Genomic DNA, 19,818 nt, shown 5'->3' with positions numbered 1-19,818 from the left:
TCAGCCCACCTCGTCATGGGCAGCCCACCACCACCTCACGCACTCGGACATGCACAGCACCGTCGCTACCCATATAGGCATCTGGCATACGACACCGTCTTTCAAGTCATCGACGACCATGCCGCGAACCTGCTTCAAGGACGAGTTTGAGGAAGCAATGGGTCTCTTCAGCCAGCGTCATTCGTCCTTTTCGACGCTCAAGATCTCCGAGCCGCCCTCCGTCTTCAGCCAGCACTTCACGCTCGTGTCGTGCGAGGGCGAGCTGATCAGTATGCCGATCTATGACCTCATGTCCTGGTCGTGAGTACGGCCCATTCATCCTTCGCAGATGCTGGGCAAGTGGAGGGGATCTGACCCCTCAGGAAGTTCTTCCGGGACCTGCTCCAGACCGGTCGAGGCGAGAAGCGCGTCGAGCTCGAGGAGCGCGCCGAGACGATCGAGCAATTCAAGGAGCTCGTGTACGGCAAGCGCGTCACCTGGCGTGAGTTCAGCCCGACTCCCTTCTTCGAGCAGGTGTTCGCCCTCACGGCCTTTCTGGACAAGTACGACTGCCCCCGGGCGCTCAAGGATCTCGTCGAGATCCTCACGCGGGGCGCTTCCGGCCCTTCCACGACCGCAACCGCCTCAGGAGGCACCAGTACGTCACAGGCTGAGCTCCCGCCCCTCGTGCTCTTCGCCGTTGGCGCGAGACTCGCCCAGCCCGAGGTCTGCGAGGCGGCCCTCGATCTGCCCAAGGGCAGCTGGGCACACTACAAGCCCTGGACGCATCCGCCCGGCATTGGCGACAAGTACCGCAACACGCTGCACCCGCTCGGTATCCCGTTCCAGCTCCTCGAGCAGCTGCCGTACGAATACACCCTCGCGCTCGCCCTCACGCCCGTCAAGGAGAATATCAAGCCCGGATATGACAAAGATAGGGCACGCAACGGACGAGAGTTCGCGGAGCAGCTTAGTAAGATTGGAAAGCTGAAGAAGGCGGCTGAAGGGAAAAGGAGTAAGGCGTAGGTATGCAGATTGCTGGATCTGCGGATGGGACGTCAGCAGCGGACAGGGCGCAGTGGTCAACTCACCCTCACTGATGACACTGACGCGGAGGGGGCGCTCCATGGCACTACGCTGTGCGGTTATACTCCAAGGTACAAAACGAGCGATAACACCCCTGTCTACCCATATCATCGTTGACTTCAACACACGCGGCGCATCTCACATGGGAAGATGCCGGCTCTCGATCTGCTTAGCGAAACTTTCACTCTCGTATCGGCCGAGGGGGAGGAGTTTCCCTTTCCAGTGTATGAGTTGATGACATGTTCGTGAGTAATGAATGAAGCGGTCGTACCACCAAAGTCGAACGCCACTTTAACGAACAACATCCGCTCATCGCTCAACCGAAGTTGCTTGCAGTTTCCCAATGAACAGAGGGTCGCGCCCTTTGTTTATGCTGCAACTCAGCAGGTTGCGAAGAGCCGATGTGAAAGTTTATCGTCATCCGAAATCTGGTCGACCCTTGACGTCTGCTCCTACCGGGGGTCTGGCGTTTGACCGCCCGTGCTACCCCGATTTGACTCGAAGCTTTTTTCCTGACGGCAGGAAAGGATTCCGAGACTTAGTTGCGATCGGCGACGGCGAGAAGAAGGTCCAGTTGCCCGAATCGGCCATCACTCTGAGACAGTTCAAGACGCTTATCAACGATGGCACTTTCAAGGTCGATTTTTCGTCTATGACAGCCTTGTGTTTCGACCAGGTCCTTGACCTCGCCCGCTTTCTTGATAAGTACGAGTGCCAGTTCGTTGTTCGAGACTTCATCGGTACTCTGAGGAAGAAGATCGTCGGTCATGGTGGATGGCCCTCTGTGCTGTTCTTTCTGAGTGGGCTGATTCTGGGGCGACCTGAACTCTGTCCAGAAGCCCTCAACCAACCTGCCTCTTCTTGGCAGGGTTATTCACGTTTATGGCATCCTAAAGACTTGAAAAGCGAGGAGGCTTACTGTCTTCATCCGATGGGCATTCCGCTTTACATTCGCGACACAATCCCCGCTGATTACATCCTCGCACTGGCTTTGGCGAGGGTCCCCTTTAGGGTCGGTCCAGAGGGATACAGCTGCCGCCTCGGGGATAGGTTCAAAGAGGTGCTTCAAGTACTCGGAGACGAGAGGAAGTCCGCTGCCAAGCCGGCAAGTAAGAAGGTGAAGCGAGAGAGGCGAGACACGAGTCCAGCTCCTGAGTGACCATCAGCCGGCCGACGAACGTATTGCGATTGGGGAGATAGACTTTGACCTCATAGTCGCCTTTAATGTATGCCGATAGGAGCATGCCCAATGTGTGCCTAGGAGCTCTCGCTGCCTATGAGGGCTTCTCGAGTCAGCACACAGGGAGAGATGTAGGGCCATCGCGATGTTCCGCTCGCCGATCACAGCTCGGTTCGAAGAGGGGGCAGTCACGGGTTAAAACACACATCGTGAGGCCCGCTCGCGTTTCAACGTCCGCTTCCCAGTATTGGAAGCTCCAATCTTCGCTGAATAGCCCTAGTTTTGCCAAACATCATGCCCACGACGGTCCCCGAACTTTTGAGCCAAGCCTTCACGCTCGTGTCTGAAGAAGGAGTGGAGATCTCGATTCCACTGTATGCGTTGATGACTTGGTCGTGAGCCATACCCATATCTACGACCCCGCTCACCAACCAGAGCTGGCTTTCGAAGCACCCTCACCTCCGGCAGTGGTGAGCTGAAAGCCCAACTCGACGACAAGATTGTGACTCTGCGACAGTTCAAGCAACTCATCGACGAGCAAACTTTCACCCCGGCCGAGACCAAAGACTTCCCGCCGTTCGAACAAGTACTGGCATTGTTACGTTTCCTCGACAAGTTCGAGTGCGACTTGGCCATGCGCTTCGCTCTTGAAACTGTCAAAGACAAGGTCAAACAGAAGGAGTGGCCACCTCTGCTGCTCGTCGTTGCAGGTGCGTTCCTGGACCGGCCGGAACTGTGCAAGCAAGCGTACGATGCGCCAGCGTACACCTGGGCCGACTACCCATCAGATATGCACCCCAAGGGCCTTAACAGCGCGTACAAGTACTAGTACTGCTTGCTTCCTGGCATTATGCCGTATCACCTCGTGAAGGCCATGCCGTTGGAGTACGCCCTTGCTCTGCATACGACGGACACACCTCACGCTCTGGCTGACAGTGAGCTGGGCCAGTCGAATCTGTTCGGCAACAGCTTCCAGATGGCTTTCGAGATTACGAAGCAGCGCGTGGCTTTCGCCAGGGCGGCGGGCACTATGCAGTGAGCCCCGTTTAGACATGATGGTGTCACACCTGTATGCACTCCCCTTCGTCATTTGCATTGTTCTCCGTCTCCGCAGAGCCTTTGTGAAGTCTGCCACGGCCGAGCGATGACGCGCCAAGGGCAGCTTGGCATCTGACATGCATCACTGACGAGTCGCTTACAACTGACATCTGCGATCGGCCAATGCTTCTCGAGCGCAGCATTTAACCAGACAACTGAACAGGCAGCTTCGAGCAGCAAAAGCCGGCCACCTTCAGGACGACTCTTGCCGCGATAACCCTCGCCTACATCACTCATTCACAGCACCTCTGCCAGGTGCTCTCTGCGTACGGCCAGGCGCAGCAGACCTGCAGAACAACTGAGCAATAAATGGGCCTGATTGGTCTTCACTGGCTGTCAGTCATATCATCAAGTACCGCTGGACGGTCGGATGAGCACCCCAGTTTAATATGAGAAGAGAAGAGACAGAGTCGTGGACCTTGACAGGACATTCGCACTCCACTTCGCACGTTGCACCGAAGACGCGCGCTTGGGAATCCTCGCCAGTCGTGCCATGCGGAGTCTGGGCACCGCCTCCCCCGAACACCACAGTTCCGCCCTTATGAGGAGCGCACTGACCGACATCTGTGTGGGAAGCGAACGGTGAACGCCAAGTGCGAAGAGAATGGAGACGCCGATATGCCGACAGGATGGAGAATAGTGCCGCTGTCCGCTGACAGTTTGGCGAGGGCTACGACAGCTGGTCCACACATTTCCTCTTCCCCCTTCCACATCATTCACCACTACCGTTTTTGATTTACTTTCAAGTCATTGTCATTCTGTACTACTCCTTCGACGTTTCACTCACAGCTCCGACAATGGTGAGAGGTGTGGCAGGAGCATCATCTCCGCGAGCATTGAAGATATTGCGGTGAGTACTCGTGGTGATGTCTACTTACCCAACACTGAGAGTTTCACGTCACCTTACGGTGACCGCGTTGCCTCTTCCGTCGTCCTATACTCTCAATCGCTAACCACTTTCCTCAACTATGTTTTCACTTCCTCACATACTCATCCCATCCGCGCCACCACACTCATAACACGACAGAGTCTTGGGCCCTCGTTTCCCGAAACCTTTGCACTGGTTTGGAAAAGTAAGCTCAATGAGGTTTGTGCTCTAAGCTTACGCCAGTGATTGCTCCCTCTTAGAGACGACACGGTCCAACACGTTGAGTCTGAATGTCGCAACTTCCGCCGGCTCCACAATGATGACGCTGTGGCATTTCCCAGAATTTCTGGCATTTTCGGCTCTCCGATGGGTAAGCCCTCTGTCGCGGTTGCAGCCAAGCTAACACAGCAGACTCTGATGCTTCCCGATAATTTCGGGAAGATATTATGAGCCCACTTTGCTACCTTGCAGTGAGCTGGCGTTCCGGGGCACGGAGTCAAAACCAAAGCAAGATATTTGACGGCGCTTTCGAGCCGACATCAACGAGCCGAAACAGTAAGCTGCCTTGGCTTGACCGGTGAAGCTGACGACAGGTCACGAAACCTCCCCGAGAATGAAAGCTTGAATCAGTCGGTACGTGAAGCTTCATCTTGTACTCGAAGCTGACAGCACAGCAAAATTCGGATTGGGGGTCGGGGAGCATCTGTCAATCTGTAGCACGAGACCGTGAGCTTCATGGACTATGCGCTGTAGCGCACGCCAGGTGGTACTATGGCCTGAAACGCTCGACAACACTCGCTTCTGCTTCAGTGAGCTTCGGGATGGACCGATTTAGCTCACCTCAGTTGGCCCTGGTCATCAGAGCGCCAAGCGGAGGAAGGGTGGCGCGGGCCTCGCCGAGGGGCCGACAATGAGCCGGGCATATTTGTGATCGAGCGTCAGTCGATAGTGTAAGCTCAACAGCTCCGAGGCGGCATAGCTGACCCCAGGTTTCAGCCAGTCACGGTCCTCAACCACGCAAAGTACGACGAACATGTGAGCTTTGAAAATCTTGTTCCAAGCTGATGACGACAGATAACGAGCCTCCAAACTTGCGGCTGGGGGAAGAAGGGTGAGCTTGCCGGAACACCACAGACAAGCTGATCCCAGCCAATCGCCTCCCGCTTCCGTCACCATTTCGGCAGAATACCCACGTAAGCTACCATGCGCGTGCACAGTGGACTTCTCCAGATCTGTGCATCCTTCATTGGAGTCGATACAAGCAAAGACTCTTGGGTAAGCTTAAAAGTCCACGTCCCAGCTGATCCTCAGTGCCTTAAAGAGCGAAGTGGGGAGCAATGTGGACCTGATGTGTGAGCTATGCGGTACAGCATAATTCGAGCTGACATCAGACCCTACGTACTCTAGCCCGGGAATCCTTGGCGGTAGGCTGTGAAAGCAGAAATGAAGCTGACTCCAGTCGCCAACCTCTTTAAGCTACCAGAAGTGGTCATGGTAGCTGATTACAGCTCTGATATGCGATTTGGCTGTTCGGGTGGATTGATAAGCGCAGACGTCGGCTGGAGGAAGACGTAAGCTTTAGGGAAGATGTTGAATCGATAGCTAACCAACTCACAGCCTCCTGGCTCGATTTGGGAGACACTCCGTTGGAAATAATCCGAAGCTGAGGACCATGTGTAGTGGGAGCTGACAATCGGATCTTACCGTACTCCCGAAACCACACCACCGCAGTGGGCGACAAGGTGAGCTAAGTCGTCGAAGGTAAAGCTGACCTCAGTGTCTGAGCTTTTGAGCGTGGTATCCGGGGCAGCCGCCAGTGGTAGCGTGAGTTTCAACACTAGGGCAAGTAAACTGATCTCAGCTGCCACTCCACGTCTCCTCGAGCCGGTGAAGGTGAGCTACACGGCGGAAGACCTGTAGCTGACCAACAGGCGAGTATGGTCCAGCTTCACGTGCTAAGGGCTGACTGATATTGGTAAGCTCTCCTCCCGCTCGGCTTTAGCTAACACGCAGTCTCCACAACCGCCACGTGAGCTGTCCATGCAAGGTGTCCAGCTGATCAGCAGTCTACATAATCTCGTTAGTTTCTCGGAGCCGAGTCACGAACGGTGAGGTGAGCTGACAAGCCTCTTGACGCGAGCTGACCGCCAGAGCCGTCGGATTCATCCAACGGACGAGGCGATACGACACAACCTTGAAACTGTGAGCTCACCACTTTGCTTGGAGAGCTGACAGGCAGTCCTCTCTTGGCCAATTTGAGAGATCCCGGTCGGCCGTGCGCTATGGTGAGCTGGAAGCAGACAGTCTACAGTAAGCTCACCCACAGACCGTGAGCTGAACCACTGATCCTCTCGAGCTCACTAGCAGACAGTAAGCTTCCCGGAGCCTCCACTTCCAAGCTAACCTTCAAGAGTGTGAGCTGTTCTGCTCCTGCTCTGTAGCTGATCTCCAGACGGTGAGCTGTTCCAGGCTCTCCAGTGAGCTAACAGGCGGGGGGCACTTAACGACTCGCCATCGTTCGCCAAAGCTGGGACGGTAAGCGACGGTAAGCCAGCCAAACTAGAAGATTGTGAGCTTTCTGGTTCGTACTCATTAGCTAATCGACAGAAGGTGAGCTGTTCCAAGTGCCTTCGTGAGCTGACACGCAGACGGTCCGCCAATCAGCAAATACATCACAGACAACAGGCAGTTGGTAAGCTATCGTGACCTGACGAGTTAGCTGATCTTCAGTCCCTCACGCACTCAAAGCTGACACACGGACGCCCACATGACACGGATTCGGTAAGCTGGGCAGAGTTTGATCTCGATAGCTAACCCACAGGGCACGGGATTCGCCGGCCAGAGAAATGGTGAGCTGCCCCGTCCTGTCTAGCTAACGCCCAGGCCGCAGAAGGTAAGGTACCTACTTCCTCCACAAGCTGATTTGCAGAGCGTCTTTTGCACAACTTCTCGGGTGAATGACAGACGGTGAGCTGCTCACTTCCTCTTCACTAGCTGACCCATCGTCAGTGCATCTCAACCACAGCATCGGGGTAAGCCATTGAGCCCTCACACGCTAACTAACCAGCCAGTTCCCACTATCTCACCGTTTCAAAGTTGGATGTGGGGCGAGAAAAGGTGTAAGCTGTACATGTACAGAGTCTAAGCTTACACCCAGTCCAGACGATTAGGAGAAAGACGGCCAGGGCTTTGTCGCATTGTCTTCGCAGCCTCAAATCGTCGGCTGCGCATATGCTGTGTTCAGGTGACGTTCAGCGTTATCCTCCTGTAAAACTCCACCAACTCTCTCACTCTTCCTCATTCTGTCTTCTGCTTAGGATATGCATCCCCGTCCTCCATTGTTCCGCTCCATACCTGCACTCGTCGCCCATCCTTATTGCCACGGCCAAATAGCCACCAAATCTCCAGCCGAGGCGTGCCTGAGATCCAGCCAGGTCCAGTCACGTGCAAAGAGCTGGTCGCGTGTTTCGAAAAATTACTGCTGCGACGTCATAGGACGGTCCTGCAAAACTTTCAGAATACGAGCAGAATACGAGCGAGTCTATAGGCCGTGCATTGTGGGTATGGTGTGGGCTACAAGTACAGAATCCGCCTGAGTCTATGTAAAGGAGGAGCTCGCGATCGCTTTCAGAGATCACAGTGCGCTCGCTGTGCTCGCTGTGCTCGCTGTCGCTCGCTCACGTTGCGGCCTCGCTCGCTTCGCTCGCTGCCGCTCGCCGCAGTGCTCGATCCCAATACATGCCATAGGCGAAGGTATACAAATGGCTAAATGCGTGCCAAAGATGTTGATGTGATGTGAAGGGGGTTAAGGGGGGAGGTGTCTAGTTGCCCGAGTGACGCTCGTAGATGCCGACGACCATGGCGTGGTCACGCTCGTACGGCTCGAGGGTGAGCTGCTCCTTGGGCTTGATGCCCTCCTTGCGCATGTTGTTGACCTCGGACGCAAAGACCTGGGCGGCAGGCGCCGTCGAGTCGATACAGTTGGCCTTGATGGAGATGACGATCGCGCCTCCCTGCTTGAGGAAGTGGTGCGCGTTGAGCGCAATGATACGCGCCTGGTCGGGCTGCGCGACGTCGGCGAAGATGACATCGACCATCTGCACCAGCATACGGTACTTCTGCGGGTGGCGGGCGTCCTCGACGATGGGGATCACGTTCGTGCGCTTCTTAGCCATGCCGATCAGGTCGCGGCCCGGGCGGTGCGAGAACTCGACAGCGTACACAATGCCCTCGGGGCCGACAACGTCCGCGACGTGAGAGACGGAGGAGCCGGAGGCGGCACCGAGGTAGAGAACCTTGGCTCCGGGCTTGATCTGCAAGGGTTAGCTACCGAGCATCTATACAGTAGCTGCTAGTCAGCAGATACTCACGTGGATGGCGTCGAGACCACCGAGGATACCAGCAGCAAGCTTGGAACGGAAGGGGTTCCAGACACGGTACTCGACCTTCTCCTCCTCGCCAGCGTCGTTCATGGTAGCGACCGAGATGCGCTTCTCGCCGTAGACGCTCTCTCCGGGGGTCAGGTTGCGAGTGACGAGGAGGTGCTCCTTGCCCTTGGCGATGTAGACACCCTCGTGCCTGTGGGGCTCGATGGTGACGGCGCCAGCTCCCTTCTTGCCGAGACCGGCCTTTCCTCCACGGCCACCGCCGCGGCCACCACCACGGCCACCGGCACCGCCGCGACCACCACCGCGGGGTCCTGTCACTGTCAGCTAGCGGTTCCCGAAGATAAGCTGCGTTACTCACCACCACGGCCACCGGCTCCACCACGACCGCCACCGCGTCCGCCGAAGGATCCGCCGCGTCCGCCAGCACCTCCGCCGCGACCACCGCCGCGACCGCCGAATCCGCCACGGCCACCGCCACGGCCGCCGCCTCGTCCACCGCGTTCTCCGAAGGCCATTTTATCGATTGGGTTGAAAGGTTGAGAGATGGGGGGGTAAGAGTGTATGGAGCCAAAGTTAAGGATCCAATGCTGGAGGTTACGAGGTGGATGATCGTCTAGGACGGGCGACAGACAGTGTGTGGGCTGGTCGCCTGTAATTTTCGGAGGAACGGGATTAAATGAGAATAATGTGGGAAAATAATCGATCCGTTGATATAGAGTGTGCATGTCCCAAGGTGGAGGCCGGGAATGAACTTGGTCAGTTTAAGGTTATCCGCCCTGCGCGCCCTGGCTGGTGACGGAGATTGTAAACGAGGCTAAATGATGGATTTGATTCCGTTTGTAATGGCTTCGAGTAATGAGTGGAAATGACTCGGTGATGAATGGGTGAGAATGAGCCACAATGGCGAGTGGTCGCTGGAGAGACACCGAGCGAGTCGCGGGCGAGCCCCCATCTCACCGCTCATCATCACTCGCTATTGCCTACCTACTCGTTTGACCACCACCCGAACCCATCCACACTTACCCCTCGTCCTTGTCCATTTACACTAGCCACTCCTGTTACACACACACACACTCCCCTATCGCATATCCACAGAGCATACACATAGCCCATCGCACGCACAGGGCACAGTCCGCAGCAGCATGCCAGGTCAAGAACCCGGCGCACCCACCGCGGTCGCCGCGGCTCACCACCAACAACCACCACCCCCGACACAAGACCACCAGTTCCAAGACACCACCACCGCACACCAGCAACAACCTCAACAACCCCCGCCGCCGCAGCCCCAACAGCACCAGCAGCACCAGCAACAGCAGCCCACCTACCCCTCCCTCGCCTACCCCGCAGGCCCCTCTCAGCACCAGCCCCCTTATCCCCCCAACAACTACCCCTACAACCCCTACTACGCCGCTCAGCAGTTCCCCCATCACCATGGCCAGCAGCGCCCGCATCACCCCAACCCCGGAGCCGGAGCCTTCCAACCCGCCTTCCGATACGACAACTACCCCGGATACTACCAGCCGCAGTTCTACCCTCCCTACGGCCAGATGCCAGTACCTGGTCCAGGACCGGGCACCATGCAGAACGGCTACTACGTAGGGGTGTGGAGCCAATTTCCAACGACCGTACGGCGGATTCGAGGGCGACCAGAAGTTCGGACATGAGGACGACGGATCGGGCGCGTATCACGGAAATCCCCAGTTTGCGCCCCAGCAGCCGTTCTACCCGCCGGGACATCCGTATGCATACGGCGTCGGCGTCGGGTACCAGCAGCCGGGAATGTACAACGGAATGGGCTACCGACCAGACGGAGTGTACATGGGCGGCGACCAGCAGCAACAGCAGCAGCCGCCGCCGCATGGGGGACCGAATGGAACGAGCGCACCTCCTGTCAGTGCCGCCAGCTCCAAGGGCCTGAACCCTGCTGCCCAAGGTTTCAACTATCCGGTGCGCAAGAACGAGCCCACATCACGAACAGCGGCAAGCGCAAACGCAAATGGGCCCGCGAACGCAAACGGCCCGTTGCCGAACGGACATGCATCGGCGCCAACAGTTCTGGAGCAGCCTCCGCCTGCACAAGTGCCGGAAAAGGCCAAGGATGCTGGCTCGTTGGGTTTGTCACTCGAGCCTCCGCCCTCAGTTTCGGAACCGGCTGCAACCGACTCACCCTCGCCCGCACCCGCACCCGCATCTGCTGCACCTGCCAAGGTCGATCAACCCGCACAACCAGACACTGTCCCATCAACACATCCCTCATCAGACAACGCCAACGACTCTGCATCGTCAGCACCGTCAGCATCCCATCCTCCCCCTCCTCCCGCCCTGGCGGAATCATCACCGGTCGAGCCTGCCGGACTCACCTTCACCGGCGCGACTCTTGCTGGCTTCACTTCCCCTCCCCCTTCCTCGTGCACGATGCCCCGCAAGAAGCAGCTTGCCGCCGATCCTGTCCGGCTACGACCACACAGGCCAGCTCACGACACCGAGGGCGGCAACTCGTACGCTGCCCACCTCTCCCGCTTCGTCCCCGCCAGCGTCAAGTCGGAATCTGTCGCCGCTGACTCAGAATCCGCCCCGCGACGGCAATCGAAGGGGTCGTCGAAGCCGCGAGGGAAGGCCGTTTACGCTGTCGGAGTCAAGGGTGGTCGCCAGCCCCCACCGCATCGTGCGCTCACTTTCGGTGATGTCATCACCGAGCCGCTGTCGCGCGAGCCCGAGGCATCGAAAGCGGCCGGTGTTGCCACCCCGACACCTGCTGCGCCCACTGCGGAGCCGTCCGCATCCACGCCCGCACCTGCGCCCGTCCGTTCGCCCGCTCCTGCTTCCGTCAAGCCCTCGTCGTGGGCGTCGCTGCTCCGTTCGTCCCAGCCTGCCAAGTCTGCCGCCGGTACCCCGAACAGCCTTTCGGTTGCTGCGTCGTCGACCCTGCCTTCCCCTTCCAAGTCGATCGACTCGTTGCCCGCTGAGAGCGTGGCGTCCAGGGTCCCCCCTTCTGATGGACGATCGACGCCGCGGTCGCCTCCCGCAGCCAAGCCGTCGTCGTGGGCTGCCGCCGTTGGAGCTCCCCCGACGCCTGCTGAGGACCTTGCTCGTCTGCTCACGGATGGTCTGACGGGTCGTCCTGCTGGTGCCCCGGCGCCTATTGTCCCCCGCGGTCTTATCAACACGGGCAACATGTGCTTCGCCAACACTGTAGGTTATTTCTGCTTGAGCTGCGCTAACCCACCCCAGATTCTCCAGGTCCTCCGCTACTGTACACCGTTCACTGAGCTGTTCGAAGAGCTCGGCAAGCGCCTGAAGGCCGACCTTGCTCGCCGCACGCCTCTGCTCGAGGCCATGGTCGTGTTCCTGCGCGAGTTCGCCCCCGGTCCCTCCACCAACGGAAGCAACGGCACGTCGACGCCCAAGGGCAAGGCGCGCGACAACGCCTTCATCCCGGAGAACGTGTACGACGCGATGAAGGAGAACAAGCGTTTCGACACAATGCGCCGCGGCTACCAGGAGGACGCGGAGGAGTACCTCGGCTTCTTCCTGAACACGCTGCACGAGGAGCTGCTCGACCTCTACTCTCGCACCGCGCCCGCAAAGCCCGTGGCCAAGTCGGCGGCCGCGAACGGGGACAGTGAGCGAACGATCGACCGGCCCGTCTCGCCGACAGGGCGGCGGAACGACGACGACGACTGGCTCGAGGTTGGCAAGAAGCAGAAGACACACGTGGTGCGCACGGCCGAGACGCGTGAGTCGTCTGTCTCGCGCATTTTCGGCGGCTCGCTGCGCTCCGTCCTCCACACCCCCGGCTCAAAGGACAGCGTCACCCTCGAGCCGTACCAGCCTCTCCAGCTCGACATCCAGGCGAATGAGGTGCACACGCTCGTTGACGCGCTGCGGCACCTGAACGAGCCTGAGACGGTACCCGGCGTCTGGTCAGCAGCGCGCAACGCCAACGTCGACGCAACCAAGCAGGTGTACCTCGAGACGCTCCCGCCCGTGCTGATTCTGCATCTGAAGCGCTTCGTCTACGACCCGCAGGAGCAGAACGTCGTCAAGCGCTCCAAGCCCGTCGCGTACAGCACCGAGCTCACGATCCCTGCCGAGATTATCTCTCCCGCCAAGCGCACGCCGCAGGGCATCAAGTACCGGTTATTCGGCGTCGTGTACCACCACGGCCACTCGGCAACAGGCGGGCACTACACGGTCTGCGTCGCGCGGCCAGACGGCACGGGCTGGCTGCACTTTGACGACGAGACGGTCCAGCCCGTCCCGACCGAGGACGTGATTGTCTCGGAGGAGGAGGAGAGGGACGGACGCGCGGGCACCGTCGCCGGACGCGAGAAGTGTGCTTATCTCTTATTCTATCAGCGCGTGCGATGAGTCGGTGCGCTAGCGAGCGAGCTGTGGCCGAGCAGTGCGAGCAGTCCAGTGAGCTCGGAAAAGTGGCATAGCAGCAAAAGTCTATACCCTGTACTCCCAGAGTGCGACGTTGGCATCTTGATACCCCCCCTCTCTCATCCCCCTCCCATTCACCTCCATCCACCTCCCATCCACCTCTATCACCCCACTCCACACCATCCCGAACGCCCATCTCATAGGTCCCACAGGTCTCCCAGGTCATACGCCCCAGGTCATAGGTCCGGTCATCATCTCAGCATTCGACCGGTGCGCCCGTTTGCGAGCGAGCGCCAGGTCCCCGCATGCACTGCATCTCCATAGCATCTTGCACTCCCGCTTCCTCCCGCTTCCGCTCCCCGATCCATCAAGGCTGCGCTCGTGTGAGCGGACACTGACATAGTGCAGTCACGATTCAAGTGAACATTAACTCAGTGACCAGTGGCCAGTGACCAGTGACCAGTGACCAGTGACAGTCTGGTCACAGTTTAGTGACAGTCTGGTGAATGATGGTGAGGATGGATGAGTGTCTCGCCAGCAACTTCTCATACCCTGGCATTGTGCATTCAGACGTATCAACATATGTTTACAAAAACGTACTCGTAGCGTTGCGAAATATTCTAGAAACCAGACGAGCCACCGAGACTATAGAGAGAAACTTGGAAATAGGAGAGGGAGCGGAACCATGCGGACTCACACTCCTAATGCTCGAGCGCGCGCAGCTTTGAAGCTAGCTTCGCTTTGCCGCCCGCTCACTCATGCACAGTGGGCACCTGCGACTTGCGCCCTGCGGTCCTTGAGCTCGTCGACGCGGGCGGGGGCATAGCGCTCGACCTGCGCTTGGAGCGGCGGCGGTCCCTCTTCTCCTTGGACGACTGGGAGAGCATCTCGGCCCAGATCGGGTTCGAGGGCACCTTGCCCAGCAGACCTTGCAGCGTGTCCATCCACACGGCCTTGTCGTCGTCCTTGTCGGCCGAGAAGACGATGGCCTCGTTGTCCGTGAAGCGCAGCTGGAAGGAGCGCGGGCGCGCCGAGAACGGGTCATAATCGTCCTCGACACCCGGCTTGTTGCAGTCCACTAGCGCGCTCGCCTCGCGCAGGTCGATCCGCGCCACTTCCTTCTTCGTCACTTCATTGATGGCCACGAGCGAGCCGCCGATCAGCTTGAAGAAGCGCCGGCGCGGGACGCGACAGTCGCCGCCGACTTGCGTCAGGATGCCCTCGTGGTACACCTGCGAGTGCCACTTGTGGTGGCGCAGACCGCGGAGCGTCTCGTCGATCGAGCCGGGCAGGTTGTCAGGGCCCAGGCCGGGGAGGGGAGGCAGGCGCAGCACCTGGATCGTGATCTTGGCAAGCTGCTTGCGCGGCGCCGTTCCGTCGGGTAGCGGCGCGGGCTTCACCATGGCAAACATCGGGTACCGGATCTCGAGCACCTTGGCCTCGCACTGCTCCGCGATCGGCTTGAAGGCAATGTGCGTCTTGGCCAGCGTCGTGTCGCCGCCCGGAGCGAAGAACGTAGCGATCGTGTCTGGTCGCTTGGCCGGCGGAGACGGCTTCTTAACCGGCGCCGAGGAAGTGACGGGGACAGACTGCGTTCGCTGGTGCTTGTTCTTCTTCGGCGTACCACCAAACAGAGCACGGAGACCCCGAGACTTGTGCGACGTCGTGCTCGTCGGGGTGACTGGCCGCGCAGCCGGCGTGGGCGCAGGAGCGGGAGCAGGGGCTGTCGGCGGGTTCGCCTTCTCGTGCATGAGGCGCAGGATGTGCGGGTCCGCACGAATTTCCATCGCGATGGAGAACTCAAAGTTCTCGCTCTCCGCCATGACAAACTCCTGGTTGATCTTTGCACCCTCCTTCAGCTCGAAGAAGCGATCCGTTCGGATGTAATCGAGGTTGTTGTCGACAGCGATACGGAAGTACGTCGGCTCCTTCGGCATCGGCATAGACAGCGACTCGATACCGAGCACCTTGACGAACACAGTGCCACTAGCCTTGCCCTCGCGGGCTTCCCTCTCACGAGCTGCTCGCAGCTCGATCGAGTGCTCGTGCATGTCACTCGGTCTCCGGATGGGGCGCCACGCCTTGATCGAGTCATTGTCGCCAGATCGGGACGAAAGGCTTCCAGATCCGGTGTAGGTAGCACGGACCTGGCGGCGCTCCTCTCGGATGCGGTAGTGCTTTTCACTGACCGACTCGTCGATCGTCTCGTCACGGAACGAGTCAAGGATACTAACCGCGTCGTCGTCAAGCCCAAGCGTGACACGGGGTGCCCTCCTGTTGACACTGCCAATATCACCGGTGCTGTTCGAACGACGTCGTGACTTGCGGGCCGCGGCGAGAGCCTTGGGGTCATCAACGATGGAGCCGGCAGCAGAGCGAGGGAGAGTAGGCTCGGCTGGCCGGGTAGTAGCGGCGACAGACTGGGAACGGGGAGGAGAAAGGGGAGGGGACGAAGGAGGGGCGGACGCAGTCTCGGTGCTCTCGTCTCCCTTAAAGACACCGGCGATGCGATCCAGGGCAGATTTCGGGCTGTCCATCTTCGAGGAGGCAGCGGCCGTGATGTTAGACAGCGACTTCTTAGATCGAAGCTTAACAGGGGTGCCGTTCGCCGAGTTTGGTCGGGCAGCCAGCTTGACGGGCGAAGCCTCGGCAGTTGTCTGGGGCTGGAATACAGATGTTGGGCGACCGTTGAGGGAGAGCTCACCGGCAGCTACTCGCTTGTTGACCTGCTCGCGGATGGCATCGCGGGAGATGCGCTGGCGAATGCGAGTAGTCGTGCTGACCTCGGCGTCGTCCTTGGGCGGGACCTGCGGGCCAAACTCGCCCTCAGCTGCCAAAGGAGCCGTAGCCATGATGGGAGCAGCCGAGAGAGGCGACGTAACGTGCGCCCGCGAAGGAGTGGCTCGGAGCGGAGTCGAGACCTTGGGCGAACCAGCCCTGGTGGGAGTGGCAGGGGAGGATGTCCGAGCCATCGCAGGCGAGCCGGAACGAGGCGTCGTCGGCGGCCTGATAGCGGGGATGGTCGTGTCCATGCTGTCCTCGTGGTCGTCGACGGAGCCGAGCGGCGTAGCGTACTCTCCCTGCGAAGACACCGAGCAAACAGAGCTCCTGACGCTGGGCGAGTGCATGCCGTCCATGGACTGCATGCCCTCCATCAGGTCGCGGCCGTCAGTGATCTGCATGCCACCGAGAGCGTGCAGAGCTCCGTCGATCGAGCTGTCCGAGTCCACGTCCACATCAATGCTGAGGTTGGAAGGTTCAAACTCGAACGACGGGATTCGCGGGCTCGATTCACGCTCCCTGCTCTCGCTATGCGGTCGGGGAGGGGTGAAGATATCATCCTCTTCTTCGTCTCGCACAGCTCTACGAGCGAAACGCTGGCTGGGAGTCAGAGGGCTGTCGGCGTAAGGCGAAGACGGAAGGTGCGTCGGCGTCTCGGGTCGGTATGGCTCGTCGTCGACTGTGATGTCCTGAAGCGACTTCTCCTCGAGCTCGGGCGACAGAGCAAGGCGGGGAGGAGGCGAAGGAGACAGCGCAGACTCTAAATCCTCACCGAGGGTAAGCTTCGGGGGCGGCAGGTCGGAAAGGCGCTTGCTCTGAGTATCCTCGATGACATCCTGGCGGTACTCTCCCTCGGACTCGGACACGGGCTCAACTTCCGACTCACTCGCCGAGCTGTAAGCGCGGTCGTGGACAGGAGAAGGCAGACCGATGGGCTGAGGAGCCGGTGCGGGCGATTTGGGAGGCTTCGGCAGCGAACGCTTGGAGGGCGATCCCTTCATCGCGCGGAACTGAGCCATGCGGCTGGACGGACCCTGCAGCTCGGGAACGTCGGAGACCTTGCGGTCGAGGCTCTTGCGGGCGGCAGGGCTCACCTTGCGAGCCGCAGCCGGGCTGGTGACAACAGCACCAAAGACGTCCTCCTCCGGCTGACCTCCCCTCTTAGGGGTTCCCTGGGGAACAGGCGTCGCCTGACCGTCCGATAAGCCGGGCGAGCTCGCTCCAGAGTTGCTGCCGCTCTTCGTTGGCGAGCGCGAGCGACCAGGGAAGCCCAAGCCGAGCGACTGGGTTGCGAGAACACGAGCAGCGTGAACGCGGTCGGCGTGGGACGTGCGGCCGAGAGGTACGCCATCTTCCGAGCGCTCCTTCGCATCGCCGACAAACTCAGTGGCGGTTTGGATCGAGATGAAGGGGTCGTACATGGCGCCGACCTGGTGGGCGTGCGGTCCCGGAGCATCGGGCGTCGACTCCTTGCGAGGAGAAGGAATGTGCGGCTGCGAGACGTCGGCGTTGAGCAGCATGCGGTGGTCCTCGTTGTGGGGAAGATGGGGCTGCTCGATCGGAGGCGGGTGAGGGTGGATTGTGTGCTTGTGGTGCGGGCTGCTGGGAAATCCAATCTGCTGGTCTGGGAGAGACGAGTTGGGCATGTGAGGAGTCGTGAGCTGAGGACCGTCGTTGGTACCCTCCGAGTCGTCGTTGCTCTCCGCCGGACCGTCGAAGGTAGCTCGCTGCTCGACAACTGGGGTGTCCTGCTCCATGGAGTCGCCTCCAAACAGACCCTCTTCGTATAAGGAGTCCATAAAGTCGGCAGTGGCAGAAACGTCGCCCATGGGCTGTTCCTCCATCGAGTCGAAAGACCGGTCCTGATCCTGCACCTGCTGCTGGGACTGCGGAGCGTGCACCTGAGCAACCGGTCGGAACTCCAGGTCGACCTCGTCCTTGATGATGCTACCAACCCAGCTCGTCTCCTCGTCGTACCAGTCGTCGGTGTCGGGAACACTGGTAGGCTCAACGCTCGTGTTGTACGAGACGTCCGTGCTAGGACACTCGAACTCCCGAACGTCGGGGATAGGCTGGAACGAGACAGACTTGCGACGGGCGGGCGGGGATGCGCTGCCGGCAGATCGGGGACCCTTCATGCGCTTCGAGACTAAAGACGACTTTGTCGGCGTGCGAGCGGGGAAGTTCTCCTTCCCTGGAGACATCTGCTTGCTGGGCGAGATTTGTTGTTTGCTTGGGGACATTTGCTGGGCAGGGGTGGGGGAAGCCTTCGAGGGAGAAGCGGCCGAGGACATGGAGGTCCGGTTCTGAGCCAGGTTGGCACTGGGGCTGGCCAAACGCTTGCGGCTGCCGCTCGACGTGCGGCGGGGGCTGGGAGACCCAATCGAGGGCTGGATGCTCTTCTCCGTCTCGTCGAACTCCGAGTCGTCGGCCGAGTTGTTGGCGCGCTCCGTTAAGAAGGGGGAGTGGGTCACATACTCGTTCTTAACGAGTGCCTTGTAGGCCATACTCTGTCGCGGCAGCTTCTTCTTCTTGCTGATGCTTCCCTTGTTGTCGTTCTCATCATTCTCCTCCCGGGAGACCTTACGCTCCATGTTGGCCTTGCGCTCGGCCGTCGACGGAATGGAAACTTTGCGCTCGTTGGAAACCTTGCGGGTGCCGTTAACGGCGGACCCAGGCGGTGACCGTGACTTGCCAAGACCGACGGCAGACCTGGGGGTGTTGGCGCTGCCAGCAGCGGCGGTCGGGGCCTGGCCGAGGGCTCGGTTGGGATTTCTTCGTTCGTGGATTACTTCTTTCTTAGAGCTAGTGGAGCAGTCGAGACCTGCGGACATGGCACCCTGTACTGTGCGGATGTCTTTGAAGGGCGACTTGGCGACGAGACTGTTAGTCGCCATGTGACGGAACGAGTTGGAGGAACGACGAGCAGAGCCAGTCTCCTTCGCCGGTGTTGAAGGTACAGAGTCGGGGTTGCGCTTCGTAATCTGCAATGGCGACCAGCCCTTCGCGCTGGAGCTCAGGATACCACTCCTAGTGGCCCTGTGAGCTGGTGACTGCGGGACCGGTAACCGCGACGGAGGCGGCGGCGGTGCCATCACCTGGGGGCTGTCCTCTCCTCCAGATGCCATGACTGAGAAGGCTGGCTACTTGCGCTGGGTGAGTAGGAGGGAAGAGGTGAGAAAGGCTTGTTTGTGTGGATCTGATCTGATCGATGGACGACAGACAACGGCAGGGTTGTTTGTTTTGATCAGGTAGGACGGGCGATGGCGGGGCAGTCGGCGGTAAGGGGCCCGTGCAGTGGTTGCCGTCGCAGTCGTTGTTGTTGTCGTTGATGTTGTTGCTGTCGGTCGCCGCCTGTCGGTGGAGTAATGCACAAGGACGGGGTTGTCGGAGTGTCGATGGCTGTTGTTGTCGGAAGGAGAGGGCGTAAAGTAAGAAGAAGTTAGGCGGGGGGGGCGGGGTGTGATTGATTGTTTATGTCAAAAGTAGGGAGTGGGATTGCAATGTTGTGGCCTGGGAGCCGCGGGGGAAGCCAGCCAGCAAAGCGTGAGAGAGGCTAGCAGCGCCCAGGAGTAGTGTGCCTAGTGTGCCTCCGGCCGCAGTTGAACGCCCAGGCCAAGCCCGCGCGCCCGCGCTTGTTTACACCCAAACACTAAAAGAAAGCAAGCGCGTGGCAGAACACTGACATCACTCCTCCGCAAAACGCCGACATCCGTGGCACCCTCCGTTCATCACCGTATTCACTAGGAACCAAACAACCATAACGATATAAAGTTGCAGTCGCAATGCAATTTACGATTTGCAGTGAACCATGCATCTATGCGTATATCTCACCCATGAGCATTTGAGGCGGTCACGCTAATACGGACAGCTACTTCTCTCTTTCTACTTTTCCACCATGGTTGTTTCAGCTCCTGGAACGAGCTTCTTGGCGTGGACGTTGCGAATGTCGTAGAGTGAGACCCCACTGAATGGTGGGCGGCCAGGCTCACGTGACTGCGCCGGAACCATTTGGTTCTGCCAGACTTGGGTAGCCACGTGAAATGAGCGTC

General features: G+C 59.4%; 5 protein-coding genes across 5 annotated transcripts; 3 read left to right on the top strand and 2 right to left on the bottom strand.

The window, feature by feature from the left end:
- Positions 1 to 49: 49 nt before the first annotated feature.
- A1Q1_03226 (uncharacterized protein) lies at positions 50 to 2,224 on the top strand (the record flags this gene model as incomplete). The annotated part of the gene is made up of 3 exons (XM_014323506.1): positions 50 to 300; positions 363 to 1,001; positions 1,588 to 2,224. The coding sequence occupies 3 exons, from the start codon at positions 50 to 52 to the stop codon at positions 2,222 to 2,224; spliced, it is 1,527 nt and encodes a 508-aa protein (XP_014178981.1).
- A 315-nt stretch (positions 2,225 to 2,539) lies between these two features.
- On the top strand, positions 2,540 to 3,074 carry A1Q1_03225 (uncharacterized protein; the record flags this gene model as incomplete). Its single annotated transcript, XM_014323505.1, has 2 exons — positions 2,540 to 2,640; positions 2,696 to 3,074. 2 exons carry the CDS (start codon positions 2,540 to 2,542, stop codon positions 3,072 to 3,074), a joined length of 480 nt encoding a protein of 159 aa, XP_014178980.1.
- Positions 3,075 to 8,032: 4,958 nt separating this feature from the next.
- A1Q1_03224 (nucleolar protein, Nop1p) lies at positions 8,033 to 9,114 on the bottom strand (the record flags this gene model as incomplete). Its single annotated transcript, XM_014323504.1, has 3 exons — positions 8,033 to 8,524; positions 8,582 to 8,910; positions 8,958 to 9,114. The coding sequence occupies 3 exons, from the start codon at positions 9,112 to 9,114 to the stop codon at positions 8,033 to 8,035; spliced, it is 978 nt and encodes a 325-aa protein (XP_014178979.1).
- Positions 9,115 to 9,741: 627 nt separating this feature from the next.
- Positions 9,742 to 12,970, top strand: A1Q1_03223 (ubiquitin-specific protease; the record flags this gene model as incomplete). The annotated part of the gene is made up of 3 exons (XM_014323503.1): positions 9,742 to 10,194; positions 10,241 to 11,791; positions 11,831 to 12,970. 3 exons carry the CDS (start codon positions 9,742 to 9,744, stop codon positions 12,968 to 12,970), a joined length of 3,144 nt encoding a protein of 1,047 aa, XP_014178978.1.
- A 767-nt stretch (positions 12,971 to 13,737) lies between these two features.
- Positions 13,738 to 18,894, bottom strand: A1Q1_03222 (uncharacterized protein; the record flags this gene model as incomplete). The annotated part of the gene is made up of 1 exon (XM_014323502.1): positions 13,738 to 18,894. One exon carries the CDS (start codon positions 18,892 to 18,894, stop codon positions 13,738 to 13,740), a length of 5,157 nt encoding a protein of 1,718 aa, XP_014178977.1.
- Between the last annotated feature and the right edge of the window lie 924 nt (positions 18,895 to 19,818).

This window comes from Trichosporon asahii, assembly GCF_000293215.1.
Source record: "Trichosporon asahii var. asahii CBS 2479 unplaced genomic scaffold scaffold00054, whole genome shotgun sequence".
NCBI lineage: Eukaryota > Fungi > Basidiomycota > Tremellomycetes > Trichosporonales > Trichosporonaceae > Trichosporon > Trichosporon asahii.
The sequence above is the reverse complement of the archived record's forward strand: the minus strand, read 5'-3'. Positions and strand labels throughout refer to the sequence as shown.